Source organism: Salvelinus fontinalis, chromosome 5, assembly GCF_029448725.1.
Source record: "Salvelinus fontinalis isolate EN_2023a chromosome 5, ASM2944872v1, whole genome shotgun sequence".
Classification (NCBI taxonomy): domain Eukaryota; kingdom Metazoa; phylum Chordata; class Actinopteri; order Salmoniformes; family Salmonidae; genus Salvelinus; species Salvelinus fontinalis.
The window spans coordinates 2,729,222-2,743,875 of record NC_074669.1 but is presented as its reverse complement, the minus strand read 5'-3'; the positions used below and the strand labels follow the sequence as shown (position 1 = coordinate 2,743,875).

The 14,654-nt window shown below is 43.4% G+C and overlaps 2 protein-coding genes across 9 annotated transcripts in view; both read right to left on the bottom strand.

Moving 5' to 3' along the window:
• Positions 1 to 229: 229 nt before the first annotated feature.
• LOC129856204 (transmembrane protein 258) lies at positions 230 to 5,318 on the bottom strand. Its single transcript, XM_055924352.1, has 4 exons — positions 5,216 to 5,318; positions 4,585 to 4,694; positions 1,890 to 2,019; positions 230 to 389 (listed from the first exon to the last, which is right to left on the bottom strand). Exons 1-3 carry the CDS (start codon positions 5,216 to 5,218, stop codon positions 1,893 to 1,895), a joined length of 240 nt encoding a protein of 79 aa, XP_055780327.1. The 5' UTR covers positions 5,219 to 5,318; the 3' UTR covers positions 230 to 389; positions 1,890 to 1,892.
• A 377-nt stretch (positions 5,319 to 5,695) lies between these two features.
• The window catches only part of LOC129856185 (myelin regulatory factor-like), an 87,349-nt gene continuing 78,390 nt past the window's right edge, over positions 5,696 to 14,654 (bottom strand). For all 8 annotated transcript variants that reach the window (XM_055924284.1, XM_055924287.1, XM_055924286.1 and 5 more), the window contains exons 22-24: positions 13,840 to 13,945; positions 12,188 to 12,262; positions 5,696 to 12,088 (exon numbers count right to left, since the gene is read on the bottom strand). In XM_055924284.1, the coding sequence (XP_055780259.1) occupies positions 11,993 to 12,088; positions 12,188 to 12,262; positions 13,840 to 13,945 (277 nt within the window). In that variant the 3' untranslated portion in view covers positions 5,696 to 11,992. The remainder of the gene's footprint in view (positions 12,089 to 12,187; positions 12,263 to 13,839; positions 13,946 to 14,654) is intronic.

Sequence of the window (14,654 nt, the reverse complement as noted above, 5' to 3'; positions counted from 1 at the left end):
ATTTCTAGTTGAAGTACAGTCCACTGACTCGGATTCTAAACCGCTTCCTTTCCTACCTCTCCCTGATTGGACGGAAACTTGATGAAAACAATAGGTTAGCAGCGTACATTGTAAACAGTCTTCTTTGAAGATGCCTCTGGGTCAGCATATTATGGGACAGTATCACTAATGCTACAATCCTATTTCAGAACAGCAAGTCAGTGCAGAAGAATTGTCAGAAAATACTATGCAGTTTTGTACAAATGTCTCTTATTTATTGAAAGGCCACCCCAACCCACAGTGCCAACTGTCTTGTCAGTGCAATCCGATCCATAACCATCCTGTAGTGGAGACCATTTCATGTCCTTCTCCTGTTCCACTGGAATGTTCTTCTGTATCAATATAACAATCTGTAAACAGAACACACACAGGGAGAAAAGACAAAACACTATGGTGGTGAATGAGTTAACTTTTAAAAAAGGTAGATCTAGGGAAGTGACATGACCATATAAGGGCGATTTATGACAGGAACAAAGATTAGTACGAAGCAAGAGGCACAGCTAGTTGAGATTTGTCACACAGCTAGCACGTCGCTAGAGAGAGCCGCAATCTCAGTAGCCTACCTGGGTGCTTCTTGCAACCTCTTGCGTCACACATTCTCTTTGTTTGTGCCAATGTTTATGATAACGTCATATCACTTGGAGTCTCTGTTTAAAAAATGGGTTTAATAATTTGTATTGTTGAGTGTGCACAAGTCTCCATTCCATTAGCCTGGACCCAGATAGCAAGATGGTACATGTCTAACTCGTATGGGTCATTGTCAGATTCAGAAAACGTTAATTAACGTCCTCAAAGAGCCATTCATCTTTTGCAGCAATCACAAACAAGGATATCTAGTCAGTTGCACAACAATATATTCAACCCAACCCTTCTGAATCAGAGGTTAGGGGGCTGCCTTAAAGACAATCCAACCCTTCTGAATCAGAGGTTAGGGGGCTGCCTTAAAGACAATCCAACCCTTCTGAATCAGAGGTTAGGGGGCTGCCTTAAAGACAATCCAACCCTTCTGAATCAGAGGTTAGGGGGCTGCCTTAAAAAGACAATCCAACCCTTCTGAATCAGAGGTTAGGGGGCTGCCTTAAGACAATCCAACCCTTCTGAATCAGGTTAGGGGGCTGCCTTAAAAAGACAATCCAACCCTTCTGAATCAGAGGTTAGGGGGCTGCCTTAAAGACAATCCAACCCTTCTGAATCAGAAGTTAGGGGGCTGCTTAAAGACAATCCAACCCTTCTGAATCAGAGGTTTGGGGGCTGCCTTAAAAAGACAATCCAACCCTTCTGAATCAGAGGTTAGGGGGCTGCCTTAAAGACAATCCAACCCTTCTGAATCAGAGGTTTGGGGGCTGCCTTAAAAAGACAATCCAACCCTTCTGAATCAGAGGTTAGGGGGCTGCCTTAAAAAGACAATCCAACCCTTCTGAATCAGAGGTTAGGGGGCTGCCTTAAAAAGACAATCCAACCCTTCTGAATCAGAGGTTTGGGGGCTGCCTTAAAAAGACAATCCAACCCTTCTGAATCAGAGGTTAGGGGGCTGCCTTAAAGACAATCCAACCCTTCTGAATCAGAGGTTAGGGGGCTGCCTTAAAGACAATCCAACCCTTCTGAATCAGAGGTTAGGGGGCTGCCTTAAAGACATACGTCATCGGCGCCCGGGGAGCAGTTGTTGTTTGGGTTAACGGCCTTACTCAAGGGATGCTTCCACCTTACCGGCTCGGGGATTTAAACCAGCCTTTTTCCGGTTACTGTCCCAACGTTCTAACCGCTAGGCTATCTATCCTGCAGCCACATTTTAAAGATGAGTTAAGATGTCACAAAAACCGATTCCAAGTCGCCGCGATCACTTCCCTTACCCGTCAGACATAGATGCCGACCCACAGTAAGAGAAACAGCACTCCGAAGCCCATGAAGAGAGACGCCACCAGGGAGATGAGCAGCTCTTTGTACACGTCTCTGGTGTATTTAGTGGACGTCACCTCGTAGCTGGGAGACCGTTAAGGTGCTAAACAAAACAGGGAACGTTAAGATCAGTTTGTCTCCAAATGGCATTTTATTTTGCCCCCCCCCCCCAAAAAAGTGAATTCTGCATGAACTCATGTCATCAAATAGATTGTCTACTTCAGTCTTTTTGTTTAGGATGTCAAATCTCAGTCAATACATGTACAGCTCATTCGGAAAGTATTCAGACCCCTTTTTCCACATGTTTATGTTACAGCCTTATTCTAAAAGTCGATTAAATAGTCCCCCCCCCCCATCAATCTACACACACACTACCCATAATGACAAAACTGAAATATCACATTTACATAAGTATTCAGACCCTTTACTCAGTACTTTGTTGAAGCTCCTTTCGAAGCGATTACAGCCTTGAGTCTTCTTGGGTATGACGCTACAAGCTTGGCACACCTGTATTTGGGGAGTTTCTCCCATTCTTCTCTGCAGATCCTCTCGAGATCTGTCAGGTTTGGTTGAGGAGAGTCGCTGCACAGCTATTTTCAGGTCTCTCGAGATGTTCAATCGGGTTATAAACCCTGGGCTCTGGCCGGGCCGCTCAAGGACATTGAGACCTGTCACAAAGCTCCTCCTGCGTTGTCTTGGCTGTGTGCTTAGGGTCGTTGTCAGGTTGGAAGGTGAATCTTCACCCCAGTCTGAGGTCCTGAGCGTACTCCCAGTTCCTGCCGCTGAAAAACATCCCCACACCGTAGGGATGGTGCCAGGTTTCCTACAGACGTGACGCTTGGCATTCAGGCCAAAGAGTTCAATCTTGTTTCCATCAGACCAGAGAATCTTGTTTCTCATGGTCTGAGTTCTTTAGGTGCCTTTTGGCAAACTCCAAGTAGGCTGTCATGTGCCTTTTACAGAGATGTGGCTTCCGTCTGGCCACTCTACCATAAAGGCCTGATTGGTGAAGTGCTGCAGAGATGGTTGTCCTTCTGGAAGGTTCTCTCATCTCCACAGAGGAACTCTGGAGCTCTGTCAGAGTGACCATCTGGTTCTTGGTCACCTCCCTGACCAAGGCCCTTCTCCCCGATTGCTGTTTGGCCAGGCAGCCAGCTTTAGGAAGAGTCTTGATGGTTCCAAACTTCTTCCATTTAAGAATGATGAAGGTCTCCAAGAACACAGTGGCCTCTAATGCTGCACACATTTTTTGGTACCCTTCCCCAGATCTGTGCCTTGACACAATACTGTCTCGGAGCTCTACGGACAATTCCTTTGACCTCATTATTTGTTTTTTGCTCTGACATGAACCGTGAGACCTTGGAAAGGCACACACCTGTCTTTACAAATCATGACCAATCAATTAAATTGACCACAAGTGGACTCCAAGTTGTAGAAACATCTCAAGAATGATCAATGGAAACAGGATGCACCTGAGCTCAATTGAGTCTCATCACAAAGGGTCTAAATACATTTATTTTTTATACATTTGCAAAACCTGTTTTTGCTTTGTCATTATGCGGTATTGTGTGTAGATTGAGAATACATTTTTTTATCAATTTTATAATAAGTCTCTAACGTAACAATGTGCAGAAAGGGAACGGGTCTGAATACACTATACCTTAAGGTGGGTTTTATCAATGTTCTTCAATCCTAGAGACCCAAAGGAAGCATTAGTTGACATTGGTGCATTAGTACGGGGCTGGAACAGAAACCTTCATACTCAGTGTGCTCTGTGTGCTTTATACATCAACTCCCCCGGACAACGTTTAAACACGGATTCCAGAACCCCACACACTGACACCACTCTCGGCGGCAGTGTGTGCGCCAATTCAACAGCCTAGATTTAAGTTACTACTTCTAAACAAAATGTAAAAAAATTGGGGGGGGGGGGTTCTCATATACTTACAATTATGTTTCGATTCTTGCTTGAACGGTCGCTAAGATAATTGCAAATGTACCTATTTTGGATGCAGCAATTGTTAGCTAGAATACTAACGCTCATTGATATAGACTGTAGCAAAAGTTAGCAAAGAGCCGTTTCACTTGTTAAAGTGTAAGAATAAAGCAGTTGATTTGCGATTATGCCAAACAATATATTAAACAGGACATTCATGAGGCGTAAAATCCAAAAGTAGTGTGAAATGCACTCATACGTGTTCTATGAGAACTCCCCCTTGTTCTGCCACCAACGCGCATCGCCCTCGTGCGGCAATGTTTGCAAACAAAATAGGGGTACAAAGACGGCCACGATTCGCGGTTAAAATAAAACTGTCACTATGCAGACAGACGGCCACGATTCACAGTCAAAATAAACGGTCACTATGACGATAGACGGCCACGATTCACAGTCAAAATAAACGGTCACTATGACGATAGACGGCCACGATTCACGGTCAAAATAAACGGTCACTATGACGATAGACGGCCACGATTCACAGTCAAAATAAACGGTCACTATGATGATAGACGGCCACGATTCACGGTCACTATGACGATAGACGGCCACGATTCACGGTCAAAATAAACGATCACTATGCAGACAGACGGCCACGATTCACGGTCAAAATAAAACGGTCACTATGATGATAGACGGCCATGGAAGGATACACAAAGAACCACGCAGTGAAGAACATCCCGATAGCCAGTAGAACCACAGTGAGGTGGGGGAAGACTGCCGGGTTCACCGGGCTGGTGTATCTGGTCATCGCCTCCAGCTCCTGAGGGAACAACAGAGACAATGTAGAGAGATTCACTCAGTGTGTGTTTCTGGCTTAGGACATCAGGACAATATTCCACATTTGTAAATAAAAACAAATGTTTGGGTTTAAAACTACTAGCTACATAAATATAATTAACTAGGTACACATCAACCTGACTGACTATCATGACAGTTGAATAAGATAGTGTTTGGAACCGTCTGTGGGAGGCTGTACTGGGTTTTTGCTTGCTACCTAAGCTTGGTGTTTATTGCTCAGTTATTTTAAATAGTTACTGTATTCCCATCGAAACATATTTACTGTTATTCGATTAACTGATAGCTTGTCATTCGACGTTATGTTTGTAGCTAACGTTGGCTAACAAAGCTATATCCATTGCAACACGGAAATGTCTCGCTTCAACCATTTTAATAAATTAAATGTCAGGTTTTCATTTAGACAAATGGCATTACGTAACTATAAGCAGCATTTCATAGTGAAGTTATTCTTAGAAAACAGCGCATTAGATCCAAATTCCTTACCATTTTGTTGAGTTGATGCTTGCTTGCTCCTACTGCAGAACCAAAGAGGAAAGAGCCACGTCAGTTCTCCAGAGGTTCTCAAGACGACATAAAAATACTTGGCCGCCACCTAGCGGGCTGGAGAAAAACAGTTTCACTCTAAATCCAACGTTTATTTATTCAATGGTTTATTCCCAAACGTATTCCTTTACATGAAATGATTTTGTGCTAGTGGGATCTAATCTCCCTCTCTCATCTCTCTCTCTCCTCTCTGTCTCTCTCTCTGTCTCTCTCTCTCTCCTCTCTCTCTCTCTCTCTCCTCTCTCTCTCTCTGTTTATCTGTCTCTCTCTCTGTCTCTCTCTCTCTCCTCTCTCTGTCTCTCTCTCTGTCTCTCACCCCCCCCTCTCTCTCTCTCTCTCTCTCTCTCTCTCTCTCTCTCTTTCTACAATAACATATGTAGACCTAAACTCCCTATGGCCATCAATCAACCAAAATACACATTTTGTTTTCAATCAATATTTTATTTACTGCATTCATATTATGACAACATGCTCTTTAACACACAAAAAAAATACAAAACAGCAAAGACTCCAAAAGAAATGTCATGATCGTGTATTAAAAATAAAGTAAGAGGTAAGACTACAAAGCACACATTTATAGGGAGAACTTTCAAAGCAGGAACAGGACTAGTATAGAGGTGAATGAAGGAGGGGTGTTTATGTTTTCATTAAGGATTTTAGTGTTCTGACGGGCTTTAAGCCATAAGAATTAGAGTAATAAGATAAACCTATTTAAAAATGAAGTAAAGATTTAAAGTGTCATTTAACACCTGATTTCCTTGACAAAAAGCCACATCTCAATCGGTGCTCCAGGTGTGACACGGTGTGACACGGCACAGGATGGCCTTTTCCTCTTTAGTTCTCTGCTGTTTCTCAAGCAAGATGGAGGTCGATGACATCACGGATTCCCATCAGACAAACTCCTTGAATTCTCTACTCTCTCTCTCTGTGTGTGTGTGATTTCTTATCCAGTGAGACAGGTAAAAGCCGAATAGCGATTTTGATTGGCACAGAGTTTCATAATATAGCATAACAATGTTTACATATGAATAATATAACAACAACAAGGATAGAGTAACAACAGTCAACGTTATAATGATATAACTAAAATAACATAAAAAGGAGCATACATTGTTACAAAATGAAGCTACACAGTAACATTTCATGAATTTCTATACCATTTGAAACCAGTTGGAACCATTTGAAACCAGATGGAACCATTTGAAACCAGATGGAACCATTTGAAACCAGTTGGATCCAGTTGGAACCATTTGAAACCAGATGGAACCATTTGAAACCAGTTGGATCCAGTTGGAACCATTTGAAACCAGATGGAACCATTTGAAACCAGATGGAACCATTTGAAACAAGTTGGATCCAGTTGGAACCATTTGAAACCAGTTGGAACCATTTGAAACCAGTTGGAACCAGATGGAACCACCCAAGAGAGCATAAATCAGTTGATATATACAATGCTATGCTGGTTTCACTGTAAAGGCTGGCTGGTGGATTATAAATAAGCTATTACACTGTACTCATGCATGTCAACATCATATTGGTAATACAGTAGAGTACAATGTCTTTATATTTTGTCATCTTCAAGGAAGTATATTCATTTGATTAGGTTTTTTTTTAATTTATATTTCTCATGACACAACAGGTGAGATCTTCAACACACCTGGTCTTAGAGGGACTGTGTTCAACACACCAGTTTCAACACACCTGGTCGCAGTATCAGAATACTTTGTTAACTTGAGGCATTCAGATACCAGATGTCCAAAGGGTCCTTCGTCACGTACTAAAACATGTATATAATAAGTACTGTATTGTTATGACATATGAGAAACATAGTAAATAGTATATCAAAAAGGGGAGTGGTCAGTGAGTATGGGAAAGACAATAACAGAGTACATATGAAAAACTATTTCCAGAGGAGAGAGTTATAAACATGTTAGTGTGGCCTCTGGACTCATTCAGGAAGGTGTTAGTGTGGCCTCTGGACTCATTCAGGAAGGTGTTAGTGTGGTCTCTGGACTCATTCAGGAAGGTGTTAGCGTGGTCTCTGGACTCATTCAGGAAGGTGTTAGTGTGGACTCTGGACTCATTCAGGAAGGTGTTAGTGTGGTCTCTGGACTCATTCAGGAAGGTGTTAGCGTGGTCTCTGGACTCATTCAGGAAGGTGTTAGTGTGGACTCTGGACTCATTCAGGAAGGTGTTAGTGTGGCCTCTGGACTCATTCAGGAAGGTGTTAGTGTGGTCTCTGGACTCATTCAGGAAGGTGTTAGTGTGGCCTCTGGACTCATTCAGGAAGGTGTTAGTGTGGTCTCTGGACTCATTCAGGAAGGTGTTAGTGTGGCCTCTGGACTCATTCAGGAAGGTGTTAGTGTGGTCTCTGGACTCATTCAGGAAGGTGTTAGCGTGGTCTCTGGACTCATTCAGGAAGGTGTTAGTGTGGTCTCTGGACTCATTCAGGAAGGTGTTAGTGTGGTCTCTGGACTCATTCAGGAAGGTGTTAGTGGTCTCTGGACTCATTCAGGAAGGTGTTAGCGTGGTCTCTGGACTCATTCAGGAAGGTGTTAGTGTGGTCTCTGGACTCATTCAGGAAGGTGTTAGCGTGGTCTCTGGACTCATTCAGGAAGGTGTTAGTGGTCTCTGGACTCATTCAGGAAGGTGTTAGTGTGGCCTCTGGACTCATTCAGGAAGGTGTTAGTGTGGCCTCTGGACTCATTCAGGAAGGTGTTAGTGTGGCCTCTGGACTCATTCAGGAAGGTGTTAGTGTGGTCTCTGGACTCATTCAGGAAGGTGTTAGTGTGGTCTCTGGACTCATTCAGGAAGGTGTTAGTGTGGCCTCTGGACTCATTCAGGAAGGTGTTAGTGTGGTCTCTGGACTCATTCAGGAAGGTGTTAGTGTGGCCTCTGGACTCATTCAGGAAGGTGTTAGTGTGGCCTCTGGACTCATTCAGGAAGGTGTTAGTGTGGCCTCTGGACTCATTCAGGAAGGTGTTAGTGGTCTCTGGACTCATTCAGGAAGGTGTTAGTGTGGCCTCTGGACTCATTCAGGAAGGTGTTAGCGTGGACTCTGGACTCATTCAGGAAGGTGTTAGTGTGGTCTCTGGACTCATTCAGGAAGGTGTTAGTGGTCTCTGGACTCATTCAGGAGGGTGTCAGTGGTCTCTGGACTCATTCAGGAAGGTGTTAGCGTGGTCTCTGGACTCATTCAGGAAGGTGTTAGTGGTCTCTGGACTCATTCAGGAAGGTGTTAGTGTGGTCTCTGGACTCATTCAGGAAGGTGTTAGTGGTCTCTGGACTCATTCAGGAGGGTGTTAGTGGTCTCTGGACTCATTCAGGAAGGTGTTAGCGTGGTCTCTGGACTCATTCAGGAAGGTGTTAGTGGTCTCTGGACTCATTCAGGAAGGTGTTAGTGTGGACTCTGGACTCATTCAGGAAGGTGTTAGCGTGGCCTCTGGACTCATTCAGAAAGGTGTTAGCGTGGCCTCTGGACTCATTCAGGAAGGTGTTAGTGTGGCCTCTGGACTCATTCAGGAAGGTGTTAGTGTGGTCTCTGGACTCATTCAGGAAGGTGTTAGTGTGGCCTCTGGACTCATTCAGGAAGGTGTTAGTGTGGTCTCTGGACTCATTCAGGAAGGTGTTAGTGGTCTCTGGACTCATTCAGGAAGGTGTTAGCGTGGTCTCTGGACTCATTCAGGAAGGTGTTAGTGTGGACTCTGGACTCATTCAGGAAGGTGTTAGCGTGGCCTCTGGACTCATTCAGAAATTTGTTAGCGTGGCCTCTGGACTCATTCAGGAAGGTGTTAGTGTGGTCTCTGGACTCATTCAGGAAGGTGTTAGCGTGGTCTCTGGACTCATTCAGGAAGGTGTTAGCGTGGTCTCTGGACTCATTCAGGAAGGTGTTAGTGTGGCCTCTGGACTCATTCAGAAAGGTGTTAGCGTGGCCTCTGGACTCATTCAGGAAGGTGTTAGTGTGGCCTCTGGACTCATTCAGAAAGGTGTTAGTGTGGCCTCTGGACTCATTCAGGAAGGTGTTAGTGTGGCGTTTCTTGTTCGGTTATACAAGACCCAGGTCACAAAATGGATGCCTCTATTAGCTCAGACATGAACAGCATTCAATCGAGTCCAGGAGCTGCTTCTGTCTGATGATAAGATGACAGCCGTCTTGTTTTGTAGAGGAAGATAAGACACCAGCGGTGTCAACAACGTTGTTCAGATGTCAGTATTTGTGGTCTAGTCTTGAAAACCAGACTCTAAGTTGGAGCATTTGAAAATTGTGGGAGGCAAAGCTTTTATCAACATCACGATCCAGAGCAGAAAGTCATCTCTGATCTTCTACAATTCAAACACATAAAACAGACAATATATAGCTAACAAAGTACTTCTTAAACACACATTGTATTTTGCTAGTGGTTAAGCATTATTAAATCCAGTGAGCGTGTTACAGTGTAAACATTTCCAGTGGGCAAGTTATAGTGTAAAATTTCCAGTAGGCAAGATACAGTGTAAAAATGTCCAGTGTTCTTGTAACATATAGTCCCTTGTTGGACCTGATCAATGCCGTTATCAGCTGCTGGGATTCTACAGCATACCAATGTCCCAGTACAGTGTATAGAATTAGAATCATAGAATCATATAATCAGAGTCATTCTAATTCTGTGGTTCCAGTACAGTGTATAGAATTAGAATCATAGAATCATATAATCAGAGTCATTCTAATTCTGTGGTTCCAGTACAGTGTATAGAATTAGAATCATAGAATCAGAGTCATTCTAATTCTGTGGTTCCAGTACAGTGTATAGAATTAGAATCATAGAATCAGAGTCATTCTAATTCTGTGGTTCCAGTACAGTGTATAGAATTAGAACCATAGAATCATATAATCAGAGTCATTCTAATTCTGTGGTTCCAGTACAGTGTATAGAATTAGAATCATAGAATCATATAATCAGAGTCATTCTAATTCTGTGGTTCCAGTACAGTGTATAGAATTAGAATCATAGAATCAGAGTCATTCTAATTCTGTGGTTCCAGTACAGTGTATAGAATTAGAATCATAGAATCAGAGTCATTCTAATTCTGTGGTTCCAGTACAGTGTATAGAATTAGAATCATAGAATCATATAATCAGAGTCATTCTAATTCTGTGGTTCCAGTACAGTGTATAGAATTAGAATCATAGAATCCAAGAATCAGAGTCATTCTAATTCTGTGGTTCCAGTACAGTGTTTCAGAGCACACAATGTATCTGCTGAGAGCATACAGTGTATCCCCTAGACAGACAATATGGGTTCTATAGCTATGGTGTATACAGTGGTCTACCGTTTCCAGTTATCTGAGTTCATCTCCAGGCTTATCATGCTGAGTCATTCACTTGTTGTAGATTTGATATACTCCTGTGATTTAATGCATTTCAATTCAAATGGTTTCTTCTGTTTCTTAGCGTTTACCTTTAATGGATCATCAGCTACCTGTATAGATGTATCAGAGTTATGAATGTATCCGTATCAATCTGATGTAGAGTTTGTTTCAACTCCACGGCAGTGAGCGCCCTCAAACCAGTCAGGTGATTCTCTGCTAGGCTGCTTTTTTAGTTTAGTTTCTCGAACACCCTCAAAATTCAACTCTGTTCATTCTTCCCCTCTAATCGGGGACTGATTTAGACCTGGGACACTTGGTGTGTGTAATTAATTATCAGGTAGAACAGAAAACCAGCAGGATTTCGGACCTCGTAGGGCAACAGTTGAACATCCCTAACAGATAGGTCAGAACTAATTCTGGTATCTTTCACAAATTTCCAGATTTTTCCAAATATCCTGTTTTGAAGATTCCGGATTTCGTCACTTCTGATTGCGGGAATCTTCCAAATGGGATTTCTGGGAAACCTGGGAATTTTGTTGCCGGAATGCATAGACAAAGAATGTTTGAGACAAACTTCTACAGTAGTATATCCAAATCCACTGACTATGGTGCCATCTGGGAGGATCCAGACAGGAAGTCAAGACATACAGCAGCCCAGAACGGAATGTTAGTCAACTGTGAATTTGACTCTCCTATCATCATTCTCACTAGAACCAAATGTATTAAACCATACATTCAAAACAGGGTTTTTGTTTTCAGTCATAAGGAATGGTTAGTGTACAGTAGACACAAAACAAGTTCAGGAAAATTGATAATTATAAATTGGCAAAAATACAAAATGATTAATAAGCCATAATATAACACTAAAGCATTATGATAAACTTAGGTTTCATATAATGAAGTGCATAGGAGCTGTAGTTTGGTGGATATGTTTCTGTACAGGACAGAATGGGTAGGAGAGAGAGAGCGATGGGATAGGAGGTGTAGTAGTTAAAGGGACAGTCGGGATTTTATCTACTTTCCCAGAGTCAGATGAAATTGTGGATACCAGTTTTATGTCTCCGCGTGCAGTATGAAGAAAGTCGCTTACACTACTTCCAGTCATTGCGCTATATGAGAACAGCTAGAATGCTAGCTGTTCCTGTAGACTTCCAGTCATTGCGCTAACGCTAGTTAGCATTGGCTCGAAAAACTACTTCTAACTTACTACTGCCCGCAGAGACATAAAAATTGGGTATCCACGAGTTCATCTGACCCAGGAGAAGTAGATAAAAGGGCAACTGTCCCTTTAAGAAACCCTGAGTCAGTCAGGGGATAGGCTAGATTCAAAGCAAGCACGCTCGTTTGCATGCTTAGTTCCCTCTCCTCTCATGCGCAGCTGCTTTGAATGAGGAAGTAGAAGTCAGAGTATGGTGGTGTGGTGGTGGATACCTTCTCCTCCTCTACGCCACACCTCACTTCACTCTGCCAGAAGGAGAAGAGGACAGAGGTCAAGATTAGATTGAAGCAACTTTATATAGATTTTTTTTTTAAATGCTCAAATATAATCGATTCAATACTCACAGACTTGGCCACTCTGAAGTGATAGGTGACGTCCTGGAATGACAGTACGGGTACTGGCCACAGGTGATCTGTCCCCTGAGGAGAAAGAGGTCAAGAGGTCAGTCAGTTTCTCCATAAGCAAAATAATCAACAACAGGGCTGGGGTCAAGTCTGCTTCAACTCAGTCCATTTGGAAAGTATTGGAATTACAGTTTACTTCCTACATTGAAATAGAATGAACCCTGAACTCTGGTCAGTAATAAACTCAGCAAAAAAATAAACGTCCCTTTTTCAGGACCCTGTCTTTCAAAGATAATTCGTAAAAATTCAAATAACTTCACAGATTGTCATTGTAAAGGGTTTAAACACTGTTTCCCATGCTTGTTCAATGAACCATAAACAATTAATGAACATGCACCTGTGGAACGGTCGTTAAGACACTAACAGCTTACAGACGGTAGGCAATTAAGGTCACAGTTATGAAAACTTAGGACACTAAAGAAGCCTTTCTACTGACTCTAAAAAACACCAAAAGAAAGATGCCCAGGGTTCCTGCTACTCTGCGTGAATGTGCCTTAGGCATTCTGCAAGGAGGCAGGAGGACTGCAGATTGCAATGTCTGTACTGTGAGACGCCTAAGACAGCGCTGCAGGGAGACAGGACGGACAGCTGATCGTCCTCGCAGTGGCAGACCACATGTAACAACACCTGCACAGGATCGGTACATCCAAACATCACACCTACGGGACAGATACAGGATGGCAACAACAACTGCCCGAGTTACACCAGGAACGCACAAGCCCTCCATCAGTGCTCAGACTGTCCGCAATAGGCTGAGAGAGGCTGGACTGAGGGCTTGTAGGCCTGTTGTAAGGCGAGTCGCGGTTTTGTCTCACCAGGGGTGATGGTCGGATTCAGGTTTATTGTCGAAGGAATGAGCGTTACACCGAGGCCTGTACTCTGTGCCGGGATCAATTTGGAGGTGGAGGGTCCGTCATGGTCTGGGGCGGTGTGTCACAGCATCATCGGACTGAGCTTGTTGTCATTGCAGGCAATCTCAACTCTGTGCATTACAGGGAAGACATCCTCCCTCGTGTGGTACCCTTCCTGCAGGCTCATCCTGACATGACCCTCCAGCATGACAATGCCACCAGCCATACTGCTCGTTCTGTGTGTGAGTTCCTGAAAGACAGGAATGTCAGTGTTCTGCCATGGCCAGCGAAGGGCCCGGATCTCAATCCCATTGAGCACGTCTGGGTCCTGTTGGATCGGAGAGTGAGGGCTAGGGCCATTCCCTCCAGAAATGTCCGGGAACTTGCAGGTGCCTTGGTGGGAGAGTGGGGTAACATCTCACAGCAAGAACTGGCAAATCGGGTGCAGTCCATGAGGAGGAGATGCACTGCAGTACTTAATGCAGCTGGTGGCCACACCAAATACTGACTGTTACTTTTGATTTTGACACCCCCTTTGTTCAGGGACACATTATTCAATTTCTGTTAGTCACATGTCTGTGGATCTTGTTCAGTTTATGTCTCAGTTGTTGAATCTTGTTATGTTCATATAAATATTTACACATGTTAAGTTTGCTGAAAATAAACGCAGTTGACAGTGAGAGGACGTTTCTTTTTTTTGCTGAGTTTATGTCTTATACTGTATTAAGTGTTTAGATGTACCTCAGTGACTTTTTTCTCTCCAGCATGAAGCTCTGTCTCTGTGTGGTCAGGACACAGACGTCCTCTGGTGGCTCCACACTGTCTGACCCACACGCTGGCACTGGAACTGAGGACAGAGGGAAGCATGGTGACAAGTCGTTACAACACTGTGTGAAGAAACAGGAAATGAGGACGGAGGGAAGAATGGTGACATTTGGTTACAACACTGTGTGAAGAAACAGGAAATGAGGACGGAGGGAAGAATGGTGACATTTGGTTACAACACTGTGTGAAGAAACAGGAAATGAGGATGGAGGGAAGGATGGTGACAAGTCGTTACAACACTGTGTGAAGAAACAGGAAATGAGGATGGAGGGAAGGATGGTGACAAGTCATTACAACAGTGTGTGAAGAAACAGGAAATGAGGATGGAGGGAAGGGTGGTTACAAGTCTTTACAGACGTGATCAATAGAAAAGGTGTAATTGGTAAATCAGAGGGGAAAAAACAGGTTTGTCTGCTTGGCAACTACATATAAACACATGCAGCTGTCATGGACTTCATCATAACGGTAGATAGCTGAGTTGTTTTGTTGTTTTATGTCCTGTGGTCTGGACTTCATGTGTAGACAGATCTGTAACCATGCCTAATCACATCATGTGTAGAGTGATCTGTAACCATGCCTACTCACATCATGTGTAGAGTGATCTGTAACCATGCCTACTCACATCATGTGTAGAGTGATCTGTAACCATGCCTACTCACATCATGTGTAGAGTGATCTGTAACCATGCCTACTCACATCATGTGTAGAGTGATCTGTCACCATGCCTACTC